Genomic DNA, 23,680 nt, shown 5'->3' with positions numbered 1-23,680 from the left:
TAATGATTTATAATAAGTTAATACTTATTGTAGGTAAGTATAATTTATAAAATAAGAATCTGAAGACAAAAATATAATTTCCGTTTAAAAAGAGGAAGTTGACGAAAGAAGTTGATCTAATAAATAAAATTTCCTCTTCGAAATCATGGAACTTTTATGTATCGTAACTTTAGACTTGAAATTATCTGGTAAATACATTCGAATTAATACATACCGTATACATATGGTATATACCGGTACTATCGATGGTTACTTTTACTGTTACGTAATCATCATTTATGAGCTGGTCTAGTCGTAAATGAGCAAATATAAAAAATTTGCTAATGGATGTAATTTCCCTCTGTCGCAACCTGCGTATATGGCGAAACATACAATTTTCTTTTTAACATTCTTCGAGCACGAACATGACCGTACGTAGATACGAATAGAGTCAGAGTTGGGCAAAATGTAGAGAATAAATATTTGAAATGCTATTTTAAATAATAGTTTTACAGATCAAATAAAGCGGTATCAAATGTAAATAAAATAGTACTTTACATGAAGTGAAACAGAAAATAAAATATTTTTCTTTTGATAACCTTGTTACGGATGGAGAATATCTGGTCTCCAACTGCACTTTTTGAATTCCATGAAACATTATTTTCAAACATTTTTCTATACAATGAGACACAATTGCGGTTACGCTAGAATAACAGTTTTGAATAATTCTGATGAACATCTGGAAGGTATTGTCCCTGGAAATTTTAAAGGATTATATTTTCCATATACGTAAAATAAACTCTTTGATCCACCCCCACCTGAATTTCGATAATTCTACCTTTCGAAAAATTACGCTCCTCGGATAGAACGTTATGAAAAGTGTCACCGGGTTGTTAGTGAGATCAGACTAAAGCTTTCTTTCTATCAGCGTTGACCCTACCGTATCTGCAAGATAACCTAAATTCTGTTCGAAATTTCTACAGGCTGCCCTTAATCGCAGAAAAATTCCAATATGTCGAAACCGTGTGCCGAGAAAAGGAAGGTAACACGTACTCTCAACACATGCTCTCTTTCATTATTATTAGCATTATGTTCAGTCACGTAATTTCCGTGACATAGCTTCAGGTTCGTCCGCAAATGATTCCATTCTAAAGGCTTCCTAATTACTCATCAGCTTTGTCCTCACGAACAATAATCCTAGTGGCTCCCTGGCGCGGCATCAGGTTTGACCGTATATCGTATATCTACTAACACTGCTGGCACGCGACCATTGAAAATGCTGTGTTTGTTTGGTATTGTGTTGGTAGGTCGGTTGGCTTGTCGGCTTTACGATGCGATATGCAGTTAGGATTTACTTCACGCATTTGCCTTTCACGCTGGTCGAAGCCCAGGCTCGTAAGAATCTAAAGCGTAAAATAAAATATTTAAACTTTGAATTTCAGGTATTAAAGTATTAATGTATTTTATGACAATGAAAATAAACTGAGCATAGAGACAATGTCAAAGCGCAAAAAACCATAACCTTCACTTTAAGTATTGGTTATTCGCACAGGTTATAAATTGCATCATTCAAAGTTTTCATTACATAGGTTCGTTACTTTGTGGATAAAAAATTAATTTAACGAAACAGATTTTCAACTGCAACAGACCACGTTGTATTATGTATGCCTTAAAAATAATTTCTTTATATGTTTGTATTAATTTGTTAATACTTTAAATTCACGATTCATTACCGTCACTAGGTTTTTCTATAGTGGAAAGCATTTATGTTTCATATGTAACAGGGAATATTTCATACTTATGTTGATGATTACAATGAAAGATATTATATCAATATGGGATCGTAAATATGCTTCATCAAAGGGATTATAATAAAAATATGAAATAGCATCAAATTGCTATATTTCGATAGAGCACATAGACAGATTGGTGACACGTTTACTTTAATAATATAATTTATTTTAATAATACTATGCAAGTACAATATACAACAATAATACTTCAATAACAATATTCATTTTAATACCACTTCAGAGTGTTGCTTATTTTTATTTTTGTGAATTTTATTATGAAAGATATTTTATATGCTTATTTTGATTTCTATTATGTAATAAATCTGATATTTTTCCTTCAAAGTTTTCCAGCAAAGAAATTCAGTGATGCGACGTTTGGAGACCAACTGAATTAATTTTGAAGATCAGATAATTGATTTCCAATCATTAATCATCAGCAATATCGCCACCTGATGTTTTGATAAGGGAAAGGGTGTCAAATACTAAAATATTAAGAAACTGTGTATATTAATAAAGATATTGTAAATAGATTAATATATTTTTAGGAATAATATTTGATTAAAAAAAATAAAATTTCTATTTATATATGCGCCGTCTCCATCCTCCCTCTCTCTTTCTCTTAAGTTGAAAGTAGCATCAGTTCAACGACACATTATGTAATATGGCATTGTATATCATTAAAAATACATGATGATTAATTACTTTGTTCAAATTTAATTAATTAATTAAAATTTCCACATTTTAATATTTCATAATTCTATGCGATATATATTCATTACTTTATTTTTTGTTCTACTCATTTCGTTTTATTTTTTATTTTTATTTTTATTTTATTGTATTATATATATATATATATATATATATATATATATATATATATATATATATATATTGTATATGACAATATATGAAAATGAAATACAATTAAAAAAATTATAGCTTATATTTACAGATATGTTAAAAATATTAAATATGAAACTATGACAAAAAAAAAAAATAATGAGTTAAATATAAATATTAAATACAACATACATCTCGATAGTAATTGAAATTTTATTTATCAGAAAAAAGTAATAAAGATATATTTTCAAGTAAGCTTTTTTCAAATAAATAGCTAATATAAACATAATGTTAAATTTCTGAGAAAAGTGAAGATATTGATATATAATTTCTAACAAAAGTGACATTTTATCATATTAATTACACACACACACATTTCATATGTTTATATTTTATAAATCGCAAGCCTTCTGTTTTTTTTATTTTTTGTCTTATAAAACTACTCAGTTCTATATATAACTAAACATAATTAATAATTAATATAAACATATTAATTACATTTTATAAATTATTAATATAAATTATATTAATTATTATTAATATAAACATATTAATTATTAAACATAATTAAGCATAATTAATATAAACATAATTTAATTATAGTGCATATATACATTTAATTATAAGTATGTATATAGTTTATTTATATGTGTATAGTCTAGATTTTCCTTTTAATGATTTTAATATCTTAACTAAATAATTTCTTTGATCGCTATTATTTTCTCAGCTTTTTGATGCATATCGCAAAATTCATGAACAGGTACATAGAATATTCGTTATACGCAGTACCTGCAGTAGCCCTGCATTCGAATGACATATATTTATGTACAATGTAGATTTTTATATTGCAAACTAGTCACTGACTACACAACTTTCCGTGATTTCATCAGAAATGTCTGTCGCTCAGCAGCAACATAACATAAACAAAAAATCTTTTACTCGGCATAGAAATTAAATTGCACATTGCATCTCCTTATTCGATTTAACATTTGCATACGGTAGTAAATACTAAAGCCCTAGTTGCCTTCTATAAGGCATAAACTAAATCAACTACATTACTAAATTATCGAATTATCGAATACAGTTTATTTTTATTATTTTATTTATTAATTACCAAATACAATTATTAAATAGTCACAGACGTTCCATCAAATTAACGTATAGATATGACACTAAAAATTTGATAAAATTGTCTTTTAGTTCGTTGTAAGATATAGTTTTACATTATGCTATATTAGAAATAATTCTGTATCTATAAATTTCTACAAGTTATATATACTGTAGTATTTTACAGTTATATCATATACCTATATGCTGTTTTGTATAATAATCTTAATATTTTATATATTTGCAGTAATTTTATTCTGAAAGAAGAATCAAGAGGAAAAGAGAATTTGTGTCTGAAATAATTGTGACATGAGACTAATTTTGAAGGATATTGTTTTGGCATAACAATACTTTTTAATTTCACAAGAATTATTAACAGTATTAAAATATGGTGCAATATTTAATATTTTAAATTAAAAAGTGAATTCTTCAATTTTTACCTTTTACATATTTTACATTGGTTGTATGTTATAGGTTATGTAGTAATTGGTTATGTAGTAATACTTACGGTGTGGTATCTCATTCTTCATTGCCTCACGATGTCAGTAAGCATCAATTTTACTTGTAATACATAGATGGTAAACTAAATAAGTTTGCATGTTTATACGAAGTCATTAACCTTCTGTGTGTGAACTCTAATCGTTGCAAACGTCATAATTTGGGTTTAATTCTTGCTTATGACTCTGATATCATGAATGAGATACATTTATCAAACAGAATGAAAAATAAGATAGAACAGTTACTACAATATATGCGTATACTAACATAGAATAAATAAACTTTGTTCTCCTTTATATGGACTTGATAATTACGTACGAATCTAATGCATTTTGATGCCAATATACAGAAATGTATTATGTTTAATAATAATGCTTTCACGTTCTTTACTTTCATATTTTTTTGAAAGTAAACTGTTTTTTCTAAAATTATACATAATTTATAGAAAGCTTTAAACGATCTTAATAGCCAAGCTATTATTTATTAATAAATAACGTAATCTTCATTTTAATAGAAATTTGGCAAATTTTTTAATCAGTGAGTCATATTTTTACTGTTATGATATTATTCGTGTTTCCAGCAAAAGTAACAAGTTTATGATTTAACGATGTTCTTGCATCATACCGTTTACTCCACTTCACATATGAATTACTGAATGATTAATTCGGGCAGATATTTTTTTGTTCAAACGAATAAAGATATCTACTACATTTTGGAAGAACACAAATAATTTTTTAGAATATTGTTACTTTCATTTATTTAACACGTCGAAACGATGGGTTTTAAGACTTCTGCTGTTGCAATTACTAAAACCATGCTCGCATTTTTGACTTAATTGATGTTTTCATTGAAGCAGAAGTAAAATTACATGTACCTATTTATTTTCATCCTATCACTTGAATTATAAACATCTATTCATTGAATTAGGAAATTTTGGGCATTTAAGCATTTAAGTTTTATTTCATTTTAATATTTTGATTTAATTGTTTTATTAGAATATAAAAGCCCATATATGTACATTACAGATTAGTCATCCCAATGTTAGTAAATATTGATAGAAATACAAGCTATAAAGGTTACAATCATGGTTCACATTTGTTACAATCTCCTATTGTATTCATTAATATTCATTACTATTTTATCTTAACTAAATTGCACTGTACTATATAATTTATTAAAATATCTAATACATACTGCACAGTATCAATCAATTAAGTAGACTATCTAATGCAATTACTTAACACTAGCCATATTGATATGCTTATGTAGTATTGAATGCTCGTTATTTACACTTCAACCTTGACAGCATTATTTTTAATGCAGACAAACTCGGCATACCCCATATGATTTCATCGGAAATGGATTTAACAAATTTACCGTTTTATCAGTAACTTGATGAAATTCCCTTGGCTTTTGAATCATCATCATTCGGACGAAGCTTTAATGTTCTTGCATGTATGTTAGAAACGCGGATTGAATATACGTATCACGGGATGTATGTATATATGTGACATATAGTAGCATGCACATAACTCGTATCAAGCTGACACTGATTTTATACTCGTCGTGATTTTATTTGATGCAGTTGGCCCACGTCCCCCACACTGGCAATGAACCAAAATCTAAATAAAACAAAGACAAGTGAATGGGTCCAAAAATTGATATAGGCTGTACCAATGTTTAAATAATGTTTTATGAAAAAATATCATCCAAAATATATTTTTGAAAATATATAAAAATAAATATAATATAAATATAGTATAACATTATATAATATAATATAATGTCATATAATATTATACAATATTAATATTTTATTGTATTATATTTATATTATACATATAACATAATATTTGTTATATAATAATATTTATTAATTATAATATGCCGCATAGTAAATTGTAAATAATAGCAAAATTATAATTAATTATAATATTTATACAATAAATAATATATACAATATATATGCAACATGTGTAAAAATGTTTAGTTTTTGAATTTTGTTTCTGTTACTTTTAGGGTATAACAATATTTAATAATTAGAGTATGGGCGTTTATGCAAGTTCATATGTTTGTAAATATGACTAAAGAAATGGAATTTAAATAAAGAATTATTTCCCAGACATTATAATGAATACTATACTTTGGATATGTTATATATTTTTGCATATTATTTGCATTCTATGCAGATATCTTCAAATTTTTCTCAAATCAAAATCAGTAATCTATTAGAAACAGTTTCCAAGAGAATATTATCCATGAAAATATGAGGTAACACAAATTTATCACTTTGAAATATTTTTTTGATAATTTAATAAGCTGCTCATATTGTTTATATATATCATGTGTGCTGTGGCATAATTTACTATCCTTGTCACAGTGTGTTAGTTTGTGCACTCCAGTTTAATTAAAATTATAGATAGAAATGAATATTAGTTGACTTTCAACATTGCTTCTTAACATATAATATTACATAACATATAATGTACAGTAATATCAAGAAGAAATTACAGTGTGCATCTCTGAAACTTATCTCTTATATCTCTCATCTATTACTTAAGGAATGTCTAGAAAAAATTTATTATAAAAAATGATTAAAAATTATTTGAAAAATTGTTATTTCTATTAAATTCCTTTCATACGTATCTATGTGTAAAAGTATGTTTGTTTTACGTATTTGAGTAGATATTTATTTTTTAGGTTATATCGTGAAAGTTTTAGATCATGTACATTTAAAACCAATTCAAAATAGATAGGAATATTAAATGATGATTCAGGTTATCATATGACATTATATCTAATAATCACTGACATTATATTCGTATTAGCTTCCTAATGAAGTTCCCATTCCATTTGACAAGATGTAGGACTTCTGTTATTTATGCGACTATTCACCAAGGCATTAATAGTGGAAAGCATTATACTTCACTCGGTTGATATTCTAACGAATTATTTCCTTAATAATCTATGTAATACACGTAGATTAGATTTGATTTATAAATTTAGCAGAAAATAATTTTATACCATATTTAAGGAGGAAGAACATAATTCTTGATAACTGTATATGTAATATGATGTATTACAGTTAATTATTTAATACTTATACTGGTTGAACTTCAATTTATGTTTTGCTGTTTTAAAAAATGATTTTTCTCGACTAATTGAAAATATATGTTTAACTACTAAAACAAAATATGTGTATACATATCAATAATAACAAAAATGGTATAGTAGCTAGTTTATTAAAATTATTTATTTAAATAGTCATATTCAAAGTCATATCCTTTATTTAATGTATTTTATACGAAAAAATTTTGTTCAATAATGTCTCAATTTTAAGACAAAACACTATTTTTTTCCTAAATGTTGAAAATTCAAACATAAATGTCTGTACCTTTTTTTTAACACTTTTATTCCTTTATTTTGCTATGGAAATTAAAAGAAGAGATTTTCAGATTGCTACTTGTAATCTTGTCAAGTTTAATACAATTTTGGAGATTAATTTTATAATCATATCATTTCTGTTTATTTATCTTTTTGTTAGTTGAGCTGTGCCGCGCGACAAGTTACAAGCATATTTCTAGAAAGAAATGTTTCCCGCATTTACGTAAGCCATCGATGATCGGAGGGGAAGCTGGCCATAGAGCATCGACGCCGTTGCATCTAGCGAATTGCTTTCGGGTGGACAGTCTTAATTCTGCTCCTGAACGAGTCGCTTCGTCATTAGTTTCCTTCTGGTACATCGTATACAGTGACGTCTCCATATTTCTTTCCTTTTTTCCGTCTCTGTTTCCTTCGACAGATTTAGCATTTCACGCATAATCACGACGTCAAAGCTGCACAGATCTATTATTTCCTCCTTATAGAGAATTTTTCTTGAACGAAAAGAGAAAGTCACGACAAGTATTAAGATAATGTACTTAGTTTAATATTCGACAAGTTGTAGTTAGTTTGTTTACTTTGTTTGCAAGCGGAGTTTCTGCCTTACCAATCGAACGATACCTGTTGGACTACAAGAAATCGATCAACGTGCACACACGATTCTACGCAATGTATGTATTCATTTTATTCAATTCATATTTTTCAAGATCCTTCATTTTACAATTTTATGTCCAAGAGTTATGTCAAAGTTCGTGTCAATTTTATGTAGCGGTTGCATCATTGATGTGTTTAATGTGTCGGAGATGTGTTTAACAGATAATTATTCATTTCTTTTTAATTTTCTTTTAGAACTGGGATCAATGCTTTTTATTGTCAGATTTTTAGAAATTTATGAGATTCATGATCAAGGTATCATAATTCACTATATTCGCTGTAATACATAATAGAGGGGAAAACAATTATTAGTTACCTAAATCTCAAACAGTTGTTCGATTAATAATTACTGTTTTTGTATTCGTACGTAGCGATTGAAGAAATAATTTCTTTTTAATGTCGTAAAAGTTTTATGTTGAAATACGTATATAAAATTGGTGCAATGCTATCAGTTTTCTAAGCTTCTTAGGAATGTCAAAATTTTTAATTTGTTCAAAAATCATGATGAACAGTCACAGTAATTGATCACACTGTACTTTGTACATATGTGACATATTGGTAGTAGTAGTCGTAATAGTTTACTAGATTCTTTATGAAGTTATAAAACTTCCTGTTTACATCTTAATATCTCTTTATGCACAACTTCGTATCGAAAAATTATACATCGTATGTATCTTCACAGCTAAAATCCATATAGAGAACGAAAAGAATATACACCATAAGTAACTTTTGTATAACTTTAAGTTATACAAAACTATATACAATTCGTCAAACGAATCAGAAATGTTTGCAATACCTACAAACACTTAACCAATATGAAACATATATATGTAAGTGAAACACGCGCGCGCGCGCACGCACGCACACACATACTTAACCAATATGAAACATATATATGTAAGTGACACATACACGCGCGCACACACACAACCAATATGAGACATATACATGTAAGTGAAACACACACACACACACACACACACACACACACACACCCAATATGAAACATACACATGTAAGTGATACACACACACACACACACACACACACACACACACACACACACACACACACACACACACACACACACACAATATGAAACATACACATGTAAGTGATACACACACACACACACACACACACACACACACACACACACACACACACACACACAACCAATATGAAACATATACATGTAAGTGAAACACGCACACACACACACGCACACAAACACACACACACACACAACCAATATGAAACATATACATGTAAGTGAAACACGCGCACACACACACACACACACACACACACACAACCAATATGAAACATATACATGTAAGTGAAACACGCACACACAAACACACACACACACACACAACCAATATGAAACATACATATGTATGTGAAACACACACACACCCAACATGAAACATATACATGTAAGTGAAACACACACGCGCGCGCGCGCACACACACACACACACATATATATAATTGGTAACGTAATAACTTTTTCAATAAAATTTAAATTTGTAATAAAGAAAAAAGAATATATATATATATATATAATATTACATAAGGCGATTTAAAAATACATATTAAAGCTGTATAATTTTTTCTCAAATACCTGAGTTCCCTCCTTATCTATGACATTTTTTAATATAAAAAATATCTATAATATGTTTCTAAAATTATTTAATACAAATAATATTAATAAAAATTTAACAAAAAAGATTAATAGAAGTGTTCTTTTCTTAAACAAAATAATAGATTTTCAATAACTTAAAATTAATAATGTTTTTAATTATTACAATTTTGCCACACGCATACTATACATATATTGCATCTTTAATCTTGTCGTTGCGATAAAAAAGATGTACGTTTATGCAATTAGAACAAAATTAGTTTTACATTTCTGTTGCCATACAAATCAACAAGTGATTTGTATACACAAATAGATTAATTTTCCCCCTTCTATTCCTTTTTTCTCTCCCTTTTTTATAATTAATTAATACAATTAATTCTTTATTTTAATTACCCTTTAATGATAAGGCCATGAAACAATGTGTACAATTGCGTTGTAATGTTATTGAGTAGTGTAAATAAAGTTACGTATCGTTTTACAAAAATGTACTATAGATATCTTATAGAAAATATCTTCATATATATTTTTTCGTTTTATTACGGAAATCAGAAAAGATTTTTATGATTTGAAAAAAGATATTACATAAATCTTTGGAAGTCTTTACCATGATAAATATTAAGACACAGTACTTAATAATGTAAAGTTACTGAAAAAAGATACTAAATTAAACGTTACGTTAACACGATAATGTCCATTGCTACTAAAGCTACCGACGGCTAAAATATCAATATATTAGATTGGCAACTAAGCGATTGCGGATTTTGTAATTACCACTTAGTTGCCAACCTAATATACCAACGAAATCAAAGTAAGAGCTATGTATATATTGTAGAATGCAAAGGAAAAATAAACATTTCTATACATTCTATAAATCCATTCAAATATCGAAAGATGCATCGTTGTAAATCTGATAACTTTCCATAAAAGGTTATAAAATAGCTATTTTGATTATTATAGCCTGTATTTGTGCAACACTCATTACAAATTAAAACTGAAAGTTATCCAGCGTTTCCTTGTATTTGATTTCGATAGATTTCAAGGAATTTCCTGTTGAAAACATGCCGAGTAGCAAAACCAGAATCGCTATAATTGGTGGTGGAGTAGCTGGACTGGTGGTAGCTCGTCATACAGCCGCCAAATTGGACACTTACAGTCTTACGTTATTCGAGCAAACCGATCAAGTTGGTGGTACATGGATTTACACTGATGAAACCGACGTCGACAAGCATGGACTACCGGTTCATAGTAGTATGTATAAGAATCTAAGGTTAGTGTAACATTTCATTTGACATTCTAGTCGTCATTTCTCGCTTTACTTGTGGTAATTTAATGTTAATTACTTCATTGATGCACCCTTGACAGACCAAACCTAGCAAGTAACTCTCAGCATAGTTTGCCACTCAATGCCTTGACATAATTATAATCTTTCAATTTATGTTAATTTCGAAATTAAATTTTCCAGGTAACTACTTCAATTTATAATATATTTTCAAATACAAATTTACATTTTTAAGTTTTAATGTCAATTTGTAATCTCATATAAATTCATAATATACATATATATCGAAGGTTATATATATAAAGTTATAATATACATTTATAAAGTTCACAAAGAAATAATAACTCCCAACACAGTCTACTCAGTGGTGGGCAATGTTGGTAGTCTATGTTCACTATTCAACAATTTCTTTGGACTTTGCCAGGCAGCAGTGTGTAGTGTGCAATGCTGACATTGTCCAGGTTATGTCGAGTTTACATACCATGCACATACAGTAACATATGATAGTGGCACGACTGAAAAAATTTCAAATTTACTTTTATTGACTGTCTACATTATGTTTGCACTCTCATCATGTAAATATTTATAATGCCATCAGTTTTGCTTCAGAGGGCAAGATTGTTATTTATGCTGGTATCAGTCTGGGCTTAGTTTTACAGCGACATTTACTCATCTTCAATTATTTTATGATGCCATAAGTGGAAGATAGTACTGCTTTCGAGAATAATAGCTTTAACCTCGCAAACATTACCATAACCTGTACATTTTTACATTGGATAGGTGTAGTGCCATTGAACTTGCAATAATTAAACTATATTCGCGTTAAAACTCATAACTTAATGGATAATGTGAAAGTATCTTTGGTAGAACACAAAGATGTTTCCGTTTACGTCGTTTGGCAAACAACTTACCAAATGAAATCTTTTAACGGCACCGTTTTCCTGAATAAGATTACGTACAATTTCGCTGTAGTGTAAAATTATACCGAAGATGTTTTCATATATTTTGGAGAAGTTTTTTTATATTTTGACAACCGAAATAATTTCGGCAGGAAAAATAAATAAAAGATGACAAAGGATAGAATGTCTGAGAAACAAGAAGTAAATAAAAGTAAAAAGTAGAAAGTATAGTAAAACGTAAAAAGTAAAGTAAGAACTAAATAAAAAGGAAAAATGCAGAAAATAGTTTACAAAGTGAAAAATAAATGAAAAGAAAATAGAGTTGTCTATAGGCGATAACCTTTAAGAATGTATAATATTGAAATTGAATTGTGCATAGATTACAAAATTAAACTACATTCAGATTGGAAAATAAAAAGATATTATTTTTATAGTATTTTTTTATTATACTATTTTATAATATTTGAGTTTCAATTTTTTTTATTATTTCAATTAATTGTGTATAGTTAAAGTGTCTAATAACAGAAAGATTTCAATTAATTATTACAATATCATTGGAATGAAAAATGTGGTTATATAATACCTTAAATGAATACTGTTGTTGTAAAGTACATATAAGTTTGAGCATAGAATTACATAAGAAAATTTAACAACAAAGCCTTAAAATCTTTTAAAACATTAAAAATGTTAAAAAAAGTTTGTTAAATATAATACATAAAACAAGATGTAATTAATAATGCATAAAACACAATAGAAGTGAGAGAAACAAAAATAAAGAAGTGACTAGTGCAGTTATAATAAAACAAATTATCGAATAATCGTTATATTTTTTAATCTAATAGTAACGAATATTTATTGTTTCTATACTCATTACAATACATTGTAAATCACGTTGCTTGCATAATTAGCATTGAAAAATATCTTATCTAAGATAAGAGTAAAAAATACTTAGAATTTACTGATAGAAATTGGAATAATTGCTTTTACACAAAATGATTTCCAAAATGATATTATTTGTACTATACTATGCGACAATATACTATATCATGCTACTATATTATACGATACTGATAAAATTCCATTTGAATGGGATAATCCGTCACGGTGGAATAGGTCAAATGGCAAAATACAATAATTTCGGAATTGAATTCGAATGCAAACCAAATACCGTCCACAATTTGGGTTATTCGATCAGCGATGCAAACACAGGATCATCGATCGTATTTGTTTTTACGCCATTTATACAGTAATAATGGTTCTAGACAGTCTAGCTGGTTGCGATAAACTTTGCTGACACGCGATACACTTCTTGACATAGTAATGAGACAATCGCTTTGGTAAGCTGTTCCGGAAATTGTTAGAAACGAAATAAAAATATGTGATAGTAATAAAGCAATAAAATATTAAGTCCATAGTTTGAAGTTCTTACGTACAAAATATGTTTTTCTGCCTGGTACTGAAATACTGCAATTTTGGTTTTGGTGGCCTGTATTTGTGAAAAAATTAAGAACCCTTGGCACAGAGAAAATGACAAACTGGAAATGATTGAAAATTAAATTAAGTAAATTAGTGTCTATGTTAATACAATAAATAGTAAATTTTAGAAAATTAGTATAATAATAGGTATTTGTATAATAAACAAAACATGAATGTTGTGAAATACATAGGGAACCTAGAGGATACATTTCTGAAGATAACATTAGAGGTTAGAATTACAATCGAGAAAGTTCACAACCCGATAAAGCAGTTTTCTACTGATGTCCCTTTGGTTATATCACTTCATTGATTTTGCTATTATCGCGAATAGTCGTTCCTTTCAGTTCATTCCGTTTAGGGTAATACTTAACCTAAACGTAACTATAAAACTATAAAAGATGTCGCACCATGATTCAGACTTAATGAATCGATAGGTCATCTTTACGTTTAGAGTTAACGAACAGTTACTAGAATAATTACTTCACGATTATGCATACAATTCGTTAGAAGAATATTTTACAGCTATTTTACTATTTCAATCGTATAAAGTATTTATTTTACTTGATATTTAACCCCTTTATTATAGAGAGTAATAAATAAATTGGTTAAATAATTGATTTCTGTATTTTGTACAATACTTGAAAACAAACTCTGCATTGAAAAGAACAAGTCACTGCCAATCACTGTCAATCGAATTTTTGTTATCATTTATGCTGTAATCAATGTAATGTGTTAATGCCAATTAAAAACATATGTCATAACGTATTATGTACTGTACTATTTTACTGATAGAATAAGAATAGGAAAAGGAAATATTTTTGTATTTATTTCAATTAGTTGATACAAAACAAGTAAATAGCTATAACGCATGATATTCGAAAGCAAATGTTTCAAATTTTTGTCTTAATGCAGAATTTCATGATTTTCTCCTTTAGAGTTTCGATGAAATTCTTGTTTGCAAATATTAACAAATGATCTTCGCGTAAATTTTACTTCTGTATTATAAAAATGTATATGTTTTATTTATAAATTATCACAAAAACGTCCTTCAAAATTTCGTGATTTGTAATTTACGTATTATATCGATAATATTTGTATTGATATCATATGCATATCATAAAATTACCTGCTAGCTCGAACGACACAGTGCTGATGCAATGAATATGTCGGAGAAAAATTTGTTTATGAATAATTACATCTTACCATTTTTATGTCTGTATTCTGTATTTTTATTTTTACTTTAAACAATTAATTTTTATCTAAAATGAAATTCATATATATATTTATCTTCTCGTCTTTTACTTTTCAAAATTGCGATTACTCTGGTTTCAATAAATTTTTTTGTACAACTTGATCTACGTACCATTATCGTTTACATATTATAGATATTCTCTTGTAGAATGCGGCGATTTTAATTTCCATAGGAAAGTTCCTTCTTACGAAAGTTATGACTCATACATATACATTCGTAATGATTAATATCTGTACATTTTGATGATTGTTAAAGGTTAAGGAAGATGTGTATTGCGCATATAAAATTTGATAACATACGATAGTACGTACATATATAGGTCATTTGTAATTACACGTGTACAATCTTCATGATTTTTGTTTTATCATAATTAGATACATTCTTCGTCGATATGTATGGAATATAGAATTTATTACGAAAAGACTCTAATAGGTTATGAAGATGATAGGCTTGTAACAAATTATACGTAAACATACCCAAGTACCAAATGATGAGAATGTTTCTTAAATATGAGAAGAATTCTGTTATGCTTACATTCTTGACGGTTCTTACCTATCTTCTGGTAAATAATGAGCGCCACCTAGGTTTCCTCTATAACGAGCGACTGTTTTACCAAGCATATCATTAACATTACCGACAAGGCGAATGAATTTGGATTTATCTTTCGATTTTCTAGGGATTTCAGAAATCCCTACGCTTTAAAAATCCTGTATAATTGTTTGGTCATATCTTACTTAAAATATGTCGGTATCATACGATCAAGTTCTTCATTAAAGCAGATATACACATTCAGCTTATTATAAAAACACAGTATAAATTCCTGCTGTGATAAACTTACATCAGGCGTCAATGATTATTTATAAATACAGTAAAATGCAGTACTCACACATAGTTGTGATACTTTTATACCGTGATTGTTTAATCCACAATCGTTATCACAACTACGTGTCAGTACTCCAGAAAATGAATATGCTGATACTGGAGGAAGATTGCTGATATTATTTTTTTATGCAAAGTTATCAATGATCTCATTGACAGTCTTCTGCTACTTCAGCTTATTAACTTCAATGCTTGTTCACATCCTTTACGCAATACTCCGGTCTTCGGTGTTGATTTCTGCATGAATGATCTTACATTTAGCGACCTAGTTAGAAGAAAATACAATTATGTAAATGGTATTCCTGACTGAATAGATCTCTTTTCTGGTTCTTTATGTAAGCCCAGACGATCAGCTTTGACATTTAACATTCTAACCTCTTTTTTCTTTTTGTAACATGTTTGTAAATTATTAAATAAGTAAGATAATATACAGAAGGTTTTCTTATATTACGTATTTTTAATTAATACACAAAAAAGGAAAATTACGTATCATCGATTAAGAACTAGAGAAATTAGAAATTAGGGACTTTCTGAATTAATTGTTGCATATCGCTTTACAATCACTTTACAATCGATTCAGTATCGAGAATGTAATAATGAAAAAGAAAAGTAAATATTTAAAAATAATTGTTAAGTAATTATACATTTTTAATGTTAAGTAATTAATTACTTCTAAAAAAGGTTTCATTCATTTTAGGGTTAAATAATTTCTTTCATAAATTATCATGATATGTTACAGAACAAATCTTCCTCGGGAAATAATGCAAATACCTGATTTTCCAATGACGCATGACGAAGGGCCATCATTTGTTCATCATAGCGTAATTCGAGAATACCTTTCGGATTATGTAAAACATTTTAATTTATATCCACATATAAAGGTAACGAGACAGATGTCCTTAAATGACAACATTTAATTTTAGTATCTCACATATATGTATGTTATCTTATTTTTAAAAGTATATTTTGAAGTATTAAGTAATTCATAAAGTTTAGTGTACCATAAAATAAATAATTTGCAATATAAATGTTTCTACAGCAAATTATTTGTTATAAATTGTTGTTGAAAAACTCCTTTTCTATTGTTTCCATTGTTTAATTAATAACAGTGTCCAAATTTAGCATTTCATCATTTGGCAGAGATTCCAATTCAACTATGTATATATAATATAATTATCATATAAAACTATATAATTGGAACCTCTATCAAATGATGAAATCTATATATATATTGTTGTATTGTAATCTCTAATGATGAAATGCTAAATTTGGACACTGTTATTAATTGAACAATGTAAACAATACAAAAGGAGTTTTTCAACAATAATTTATAATTTCAACAAGTTTATAACAAATAATACAATAGAAGCTTTAAATATTGATTACCAGAAACGTTATAGACTCCCCCAACATAAAAATATTTAATTTTAAGTTTCATATATTTGATACTTTTTCAGAACAGTTAAATATATTATAAATTATATTTCAGTTAAATACACTGGTAAAGCACGTGGAACCAGAAACTTTGAGAAACGGTCAAACAATCTGGATGATCACGTACGAGGATTTGGAAAACAAAATAGAAACAACTAAAACGTTCGACGCCGTGGTCTTATGTAATGGTCACTATACTGTAGGCCATATTCCACACATTCCAGGTATTGAAAGTTTCCCCGGCGAATCTATACATAGCCATCAGTACAGGGTACCGGAAGTGTACTCTAGGAAAAGAGTTTGCATCCTTGGTGCCTCTTGGTCTGGTATTGATATCGCCATAGAAGTCTCGCAATACGCCGAAAAGGTAGACGGAATTTCATTAAGTGTTACTTTGCCGCAGCTTGATTTTATAAAATGCTATGCACATATCTTTTCTGCAAGTTGACATACAATAGTTTATTTATTCCAGTTTTGTTTCTAGCTTTAAACGCCTGGAGTAATATACAAGAGCTAAATTGAAAAGTTTCCATACATATTTATTTCTCTCCAAAAGAGGACTAGTTTTATTTTTGTTATACACATTTAAATATTTTATAATAATATTATATAATTTTCTAATTAATATTCATTATATTATAGTATTATACAGGGTGGTTAGTAACTGGTGGTACAAGCGGAAAGGGGGTGATTCTAAGTGAAAAAAGAAGTTGAAAATATAGAATAAAAATTTTTCGTTTGAGGCTTTGTTTTCGAGAAAATCGACTTTGAATTTTCGTTCGGTACGCGTGCACTTTATCACGTCTTGTTATAACGGATCTCACTGTAGATCGTTGTCTCGATGGATATTATCGCAGTTTAAGTTTGTTTTTGCCGTAACGGAAAATTAGGAATACATAATGAAATAATACGAAGTAATCATAAAGTTTATTATTACAAAAATTGCTGAAAATGTTGCCCATTCTGCCGAACACATACTTCTGCTCTTCTAATTAAATTTCTATGAACACTTTCTAACACATTGGAAGTGTTTATCAACATAACGTCAATCGAGACAACGATCTACAGTGAGATCCGTTATAACGAGACGTGATAAAGTGCACGCGTACCGAGCGAAAATTCAAAGTCGATTTTCTCGAAAACAAAGCTTCAGACGAAAAATTTTTATTCCATATTTTCGACTTCTTTTTTCGCGTAGAATCACCCCCTTTCCGCTTGTACCACCAGTTACCAACCACCCTGTATACTAACAGTTGTGGGTGTTACCTGCGATTATATTATAATTGTCTCAACTATATCCAATTAAATCATGTGAATGTAAATCTCGTGACTAAATCAGGTTAATATTCCTTATAAAAAGGAATATTGCTTTTCCTTGTTGGTGTTATTAGTTTGAATCACGTAAATTATGGTTTAAGAAAGCAATGGTTCTGGTATTTTAAAACAAGTGTCTTGCTAATAGAGATACAAAAACAATCCTACTCTAATTAAAGCTTGTTTTTGTAAATTCGATGAATTTTCATTGCTCATGATATAAATCATCTTTTAATTAATGCGTTATTATTTTAAAAATTGAAAAATTTGATCTGCCTTGTTTTTGTTATGAATCTCCCAATTGTATCAATGCTGAAACTTACGTGATTCTGTGTTTTTTAAGATTTCTCTGTATACATGAATAAGTTATTTACGACCATGATAGAGGGCATCGTCGTTCGCAAAAAATGATTCCTCATTATCAGTATCTACTAATTGATTGAAGAGTCGTGTTGTAATATGCAATTTGTTTGTTCTCAAATACAATATTAATTGCTTTGAGATTAATTAATCAAAAGTGATTTTTTTTATTAATTGTATATATATCTAAGTAAAATATTGTAAGAAATAGCTTCAAATTTAGCACATTATATATTGTATATATTACATATATTATTATTATATTATACAGTGTAGTATACAGTGTAACAAAATGATATTCAATTCATTCTAATAATGAAAAGGTCATTTTCATGCTGTAAGTGATTTAGATAGAGTACCTATATTATATTATATGCAAAATCTTTTTTTTTTATATAAGTATAAAAAAGACAATATTTGAAAATTTGAAAATTCAGGTCTACTTAAAATAAGCCTTTTCTGCATGCGTTTTCTCTATAACTACATTGTTCAGAAAATAATCTATACTTTCACCCATCCAGGTATATTTGAGCCACAATCTACCGGAACCAGTTGATTCGAGAATGTCGAAAAACGTAGAACAGAGGCCTGGAATTCAATCGATTCAAGGAAACATATTCATCTTCCACGATGGTTCCACGGCTGAAGTAGACAACTTCATATATTGCACCGGTAAAATGACTTGATCTCCTTCGTACATATAAGTGATCGAGGTATCCCAAATTAATTATACATAAGTAAGTGGAAGTTTGTCAGGGCCCTGTCGAATTTTCATTTTTTAAGATATGTTGAAATATTTGAAATTCTTCGTGTCTTTCTATTTACCAAGTAAAATCAGATTACACAGATTGTCACAAAATGATGATTAAGTGTTTGAAACAAAGATAGCAGAAAAAAGTGATAAAACATCAGTTCACTTCAGTTTCAAAATAGTAAATTTCAATTAAGGAGGGTTTTCTAATACCTCAATCTATATATCATACTTTATCTTTATCATAAATCATCAGATTTATCAATATATTCTATTATTAATTCCCACTCTTCCATTTGAGTTGGTATCTTTCTCTTAATAATTTAATTTAATTTAATTATTTCATAAAATTTAATAAAATAAATTACTCCAACCTTATATATTTGTTCAGTCCCTCGGTAGGACCCTGACTTTCTCAACTCACCATTAATTGATACCCCCTTTCAACGAAATCTTATGTTTTTAGGTTATAAATTTACGTATCCCTTTATGTCGACTAAAGTTGAGATGCGTACGGACAACAACCACGTCGAGCCGATTTACAAACACCTAATACATATGGATTATCCGAATTTATTCGTAATGGGACTGCCTGGAATAGTAATTCCATTTCCTATGTTTCACCTGCAAGCTCAGTATATTTTAAGCATTCTCGAAAATCGCATTAAGTTACCTTCTACTGAACAAATGCGTGAAGAATATCAGATGGAAAAGAAAGCTCTTCTCGACCTTGGAATTCCGGTATACATTTTATTAATTTCCCTAATATACATAATACCATTATACCTTTTTCTGTCATAGGGATTGAAAATCACTGCACTGTATCCGTTAGGTGACATTTTAATCTTTATTTTTCTTATATTAAACTTAGATTAGATTAGATTAAATCATTAATTATTTGTTATTTACAATTTGTATTACAATTATCATTATTTACAAACCTCAAAGAAGGTATTACGTTATTTTACAATTCTTGTATTTTCGAGCTATCGCGTCGTAAATTCCCGTTACGATTGCAATAATCGATAACCACGAATAGTTCGATCCCCTGATTTCGGTTAGGATAATAGGGGTGGATGATTCAGTTAGTATAACACTGTGGTTCACAGAGTTAAAGTATATATTTCCAACACTTAGTCTACGCGATTAAATAGATATAAATAATTAACAACTTATATGTACAATATAGAGCAAGGCTCATACAATTGAATTTAGTCTATTAGTGGACGTAGCACTGTAGGATACTTAATAGAATAAGTGAATATTGACAATATCGCGGACCGACTTGGATTACGTTAGTTTGGCGTTGTATTTAGAGTTAGAAGTTAGGCGTTAGATTTTTGACTCAATGTGTAACGTTCGACTCGCCAGAAGGAACTGCTCGTCTTTCGATGATTCCTTTGTCTCATTTCGAAGACGACCCCCACTATGCTCGGGTCACGCCACCGTTCGCGCCTATGATCACGTATGTCCGTTCTTGTGTGGTAAACGTAACGGACGAAATTCGACGTTTCGAGAGCTCGCTGCTTGGCGACAACTATGCGTTCGTCGATACATTGTATATGATCCTGCGGTCAAATAAGACGATTTGCCTGCGACACTGTAGGGCCGCGAGCGACGGTTAGGAAATACAGCCTGTGGTAAGCCTCGTGGCGTAACAAAATTGTTCAGGGCAAAGGGATTGACTGAAGACGTTAATACAATACAGTGAAAGTGAAAGGTTATATTGTGTCCTTAGGTTTATTGAGGGTCGGAATGACGTTATAAATAGTATATATATTACAATAATAATTAATAGTAACTAATCCATAACCATTCGAAACAATATGTCGTGATGAAATTTTGTCTTAAATGGTACATGTCAATTTTAGGAACCATAATTAATAATCTTCAAACTAGTAAATAGTCCTGCAATAAGATGTAAGATTTTTATTTCATTTTATACTATTTTCACAATAAGATTAACTTAGAAAATACTTATAATTACAATGATATCGCGACTTACTATAATATAATATTGTTTTAATATCCAAAATACAATTAAGAAATAAAACAAATTAATATTTTTTCAGCTGAGACATATCACCAAACTGAAGGAACGACAATGGGCGTATTACGACGAAATAGCTGCGGCTGCGAATATTGCGAGTTTCCCACCGGTAATCCGAAAAATTTACGACCACTCGAACCAGATGCGTGAATTGGATTTCACCACTTACAAGAACTACCAATATCGCATAATTGACGATGAAAATTTTGTAGTGTGTTATTGTAAACCTTGTTAAGCCTTAAACGCGGAAATCAAGCAGAGATGTTCTAATTAATGAATGTTTTGCATAGAAATCGTTGAAAGTTCGCTATTACTTGGCGTTCAATGATATTTCTTGTGTTTTTTGTTCTATTAAGCTCAAGATCACTTTAGCGTCTTTAGCGTTTGTTTAGCACTGAAATACTGGCGCACTATGTCTACAGTCTAGATAAGTTGAAGGATGATAACGTTTCACATACTCCTTTAGGAAATAAAGCGTATGTCGAGACGAGAATTAAGAGACATAGTTGCGAAACCGAACGCAGCAAACAAAGCTTAAGAGCGAATATTTGTTCTATAATGCTGTTTGATATATTTCAGTATCGTTTATATATTTGAGCGAAACTGCGAATCTTGTACATATACGTGCATAAGGAACACGTCAATTGCATTATTACTTGCATTGTTACTTGTATCAATTAAAAATTGAGGAATTTTGTGAAATTTTGTAAAGCACCTATTTGTAAAGAAACCTATGTTACTATGTGGACTAACAGGTTAATTTACTATTATCACTTGAATTTCCTTATTCATTATATAATTATGTTATCTGACTTTAATCATTTGAGAGTAATATATTACCATTTTTTTAAATCTAAAATTAAGTTTTTGGAATTTGATATTAGATTTAATCATTATTGATTCTTTAGGGAAATTTAAGGAACTTTGATTGGTAGTAACAAGATTCACATTAATTCTTCAAGTAGCTTCAAACAAGAAATGAGTAGAAAAAAGAAAATATAAACAATAAATTAATTTGGGAACAATGAACGAGATAAAGGGAAAATCTCTTATCTATCTGCATCTCTATCTCTTTTCTGTATAATTGTCTAGCTACAAATGTAAAAAGATATGTAATAAGATAAAAATCAAGAATAAAACAATTGCGTTTTCGGCTTTGTTTATTAGTTAGTGACAATTAAAAATTAACCGAAAAAGTAGATCAGTCTAAGCAGCATGTTTTGTAAAAAAAATCCTAAATTAAGCATTATACCTGTCTATTCATTAAAATCCATAAGAGCATATCGAAAATGGAATTATCTATGTCTTATGGAATTTTTGAATAGAAAGGATTAATGCTTCCTCTAATCGTTTGCCTCCATAAATAATTAATAAATAATTGCACATATGAACGATGTTTAAACAAATTTCACAAACGAAAATAAACTACAAAAAAATTGTTTAAATTTATGCTCGCAGGATTAATAAAGGTTTACTCTCTCTGGATAATTTCGAGAAAATTGTACAAAGTGTTGAGGTTATTAGATGTATAAAGAGAGAAAAGGACAGTGGACCCGTGTCGGAGTCTAAATACTAAGCAGGAACAATGAAAATGATGGAGGGGATATTGTTCCTGGAAGTTCCTTATCAGGGTGGCGAGGTGTTAATTGACCGGATGATATTTAGAATAATATCCAATAATATTATTCGAAGCTATCGATACAGTGTTATCAAGTTTCTTCGCAAATTTGTGCGGTGCTCTCAGATCCATAAAATGTTTAGTTGCTGCTAATCAGCCAAATCACAGCTCTTATCAGCAATGTCGTGACTACGGTGCAATAGCGACTCAACAAGATATTACAGTGTACCGAATGATTTTGCACTAAATCTTGGCAACGCTTTGCAAGATTACCGACGGCTGAATAAACTGTTACAGCACATTGTGATTTATCATGATGGCGCTGGAAAGGGCCAAATACGTATTCCAGACCAAGCTAAACAGTATTTACAGAGGAATTTCTGCATCTGTTAAAATAATGTTTGTAATAGTTACTAAGGGAATTAATTTCTTTAAAAACTTCTTATTATCAATAGAATCATCAATACTCGT

At 29.1% G+C, this 23,680-nt stretch overlaps 1 protein-coding gene and 2 long non-coding RNA genes across 8 annotated transcripts in view; 2 read left to right on the top strand and 1 right to left on the bottom strand.

Annotated features, from left to right (window-relative positions):
* The window catches only part of LOC126926479 (uncharacterized), a 109,884-nt gene that overhangs the window by 45,723 nt on the left and 40,481 nt on the right, over positions 1-23,680 (top strand). The window lies entirely within an intron of this gene.
* On the top strand, positions 7,885-22,757 carry LOC126926427 (uncharacterized). Its single transcript, XM_050742736.1, has 7 exons — positions 7,885-8,269; positions 10,930-11,164; positions 16,422-16,563; positions 17,172-17,483; positions 19,312-19,462; positions 20,008-20,282; positions 21,614-22,757. The coding sequence occupies exons 2-7, from the start codon at positions 10,956-10,958 to the stop codon at positions 21,824-21,826; spliced, it is 1,302 nt and encodes a 433-aa protein (XP_050598693.1). The 5' UTR covers positions 7,885-8,269; positions 10,930-10,955; the 3' UTR covers positions 21,827-22,757.
* On the bottom strand, positions 12,891-16,577 carry LOC126926454 (uncharacterized). 6 transcript variants are annotated; one of them, XR_007714601.1, is made up of 5 exons: positions 16,454-16,577; positions 14,915-15,947; positions 14,678-14,810; positions 13,509-13,610; positions 12,891-13,417 (listed from the first exon to the last, which is right to left on the bottom strand). It is a non-coding gene; the product is annotated as an uncharacterized LOC126926454 (long non-coding RNA). The 6 variants fall into 6 exon arrangements; XR_007714599.1 differs by having other exon boundaries at positions 14,678-15,947; XR_007714600.1 differs by having other exon boundaries at positions 13,509-14,810.

Source organism: Bombus affinis, chromosome 18 (assembly GCF_024516045.1).
Source record: "Bombus affinis isolate iyBomAffi1 chromosome 18, iyBomAffi1.2, whole genome shotgun sequence".
In the NCBI taxonomy this organism is placed as follows: Eukaryota; Metazoa; Arthropoda; class Insecta; order Hymenoptera; family Apidae; genus Bombus; species Bombus affinis.
This window is presented reverse-complemented; position numbering and strand designations above follow the sequence as displayed.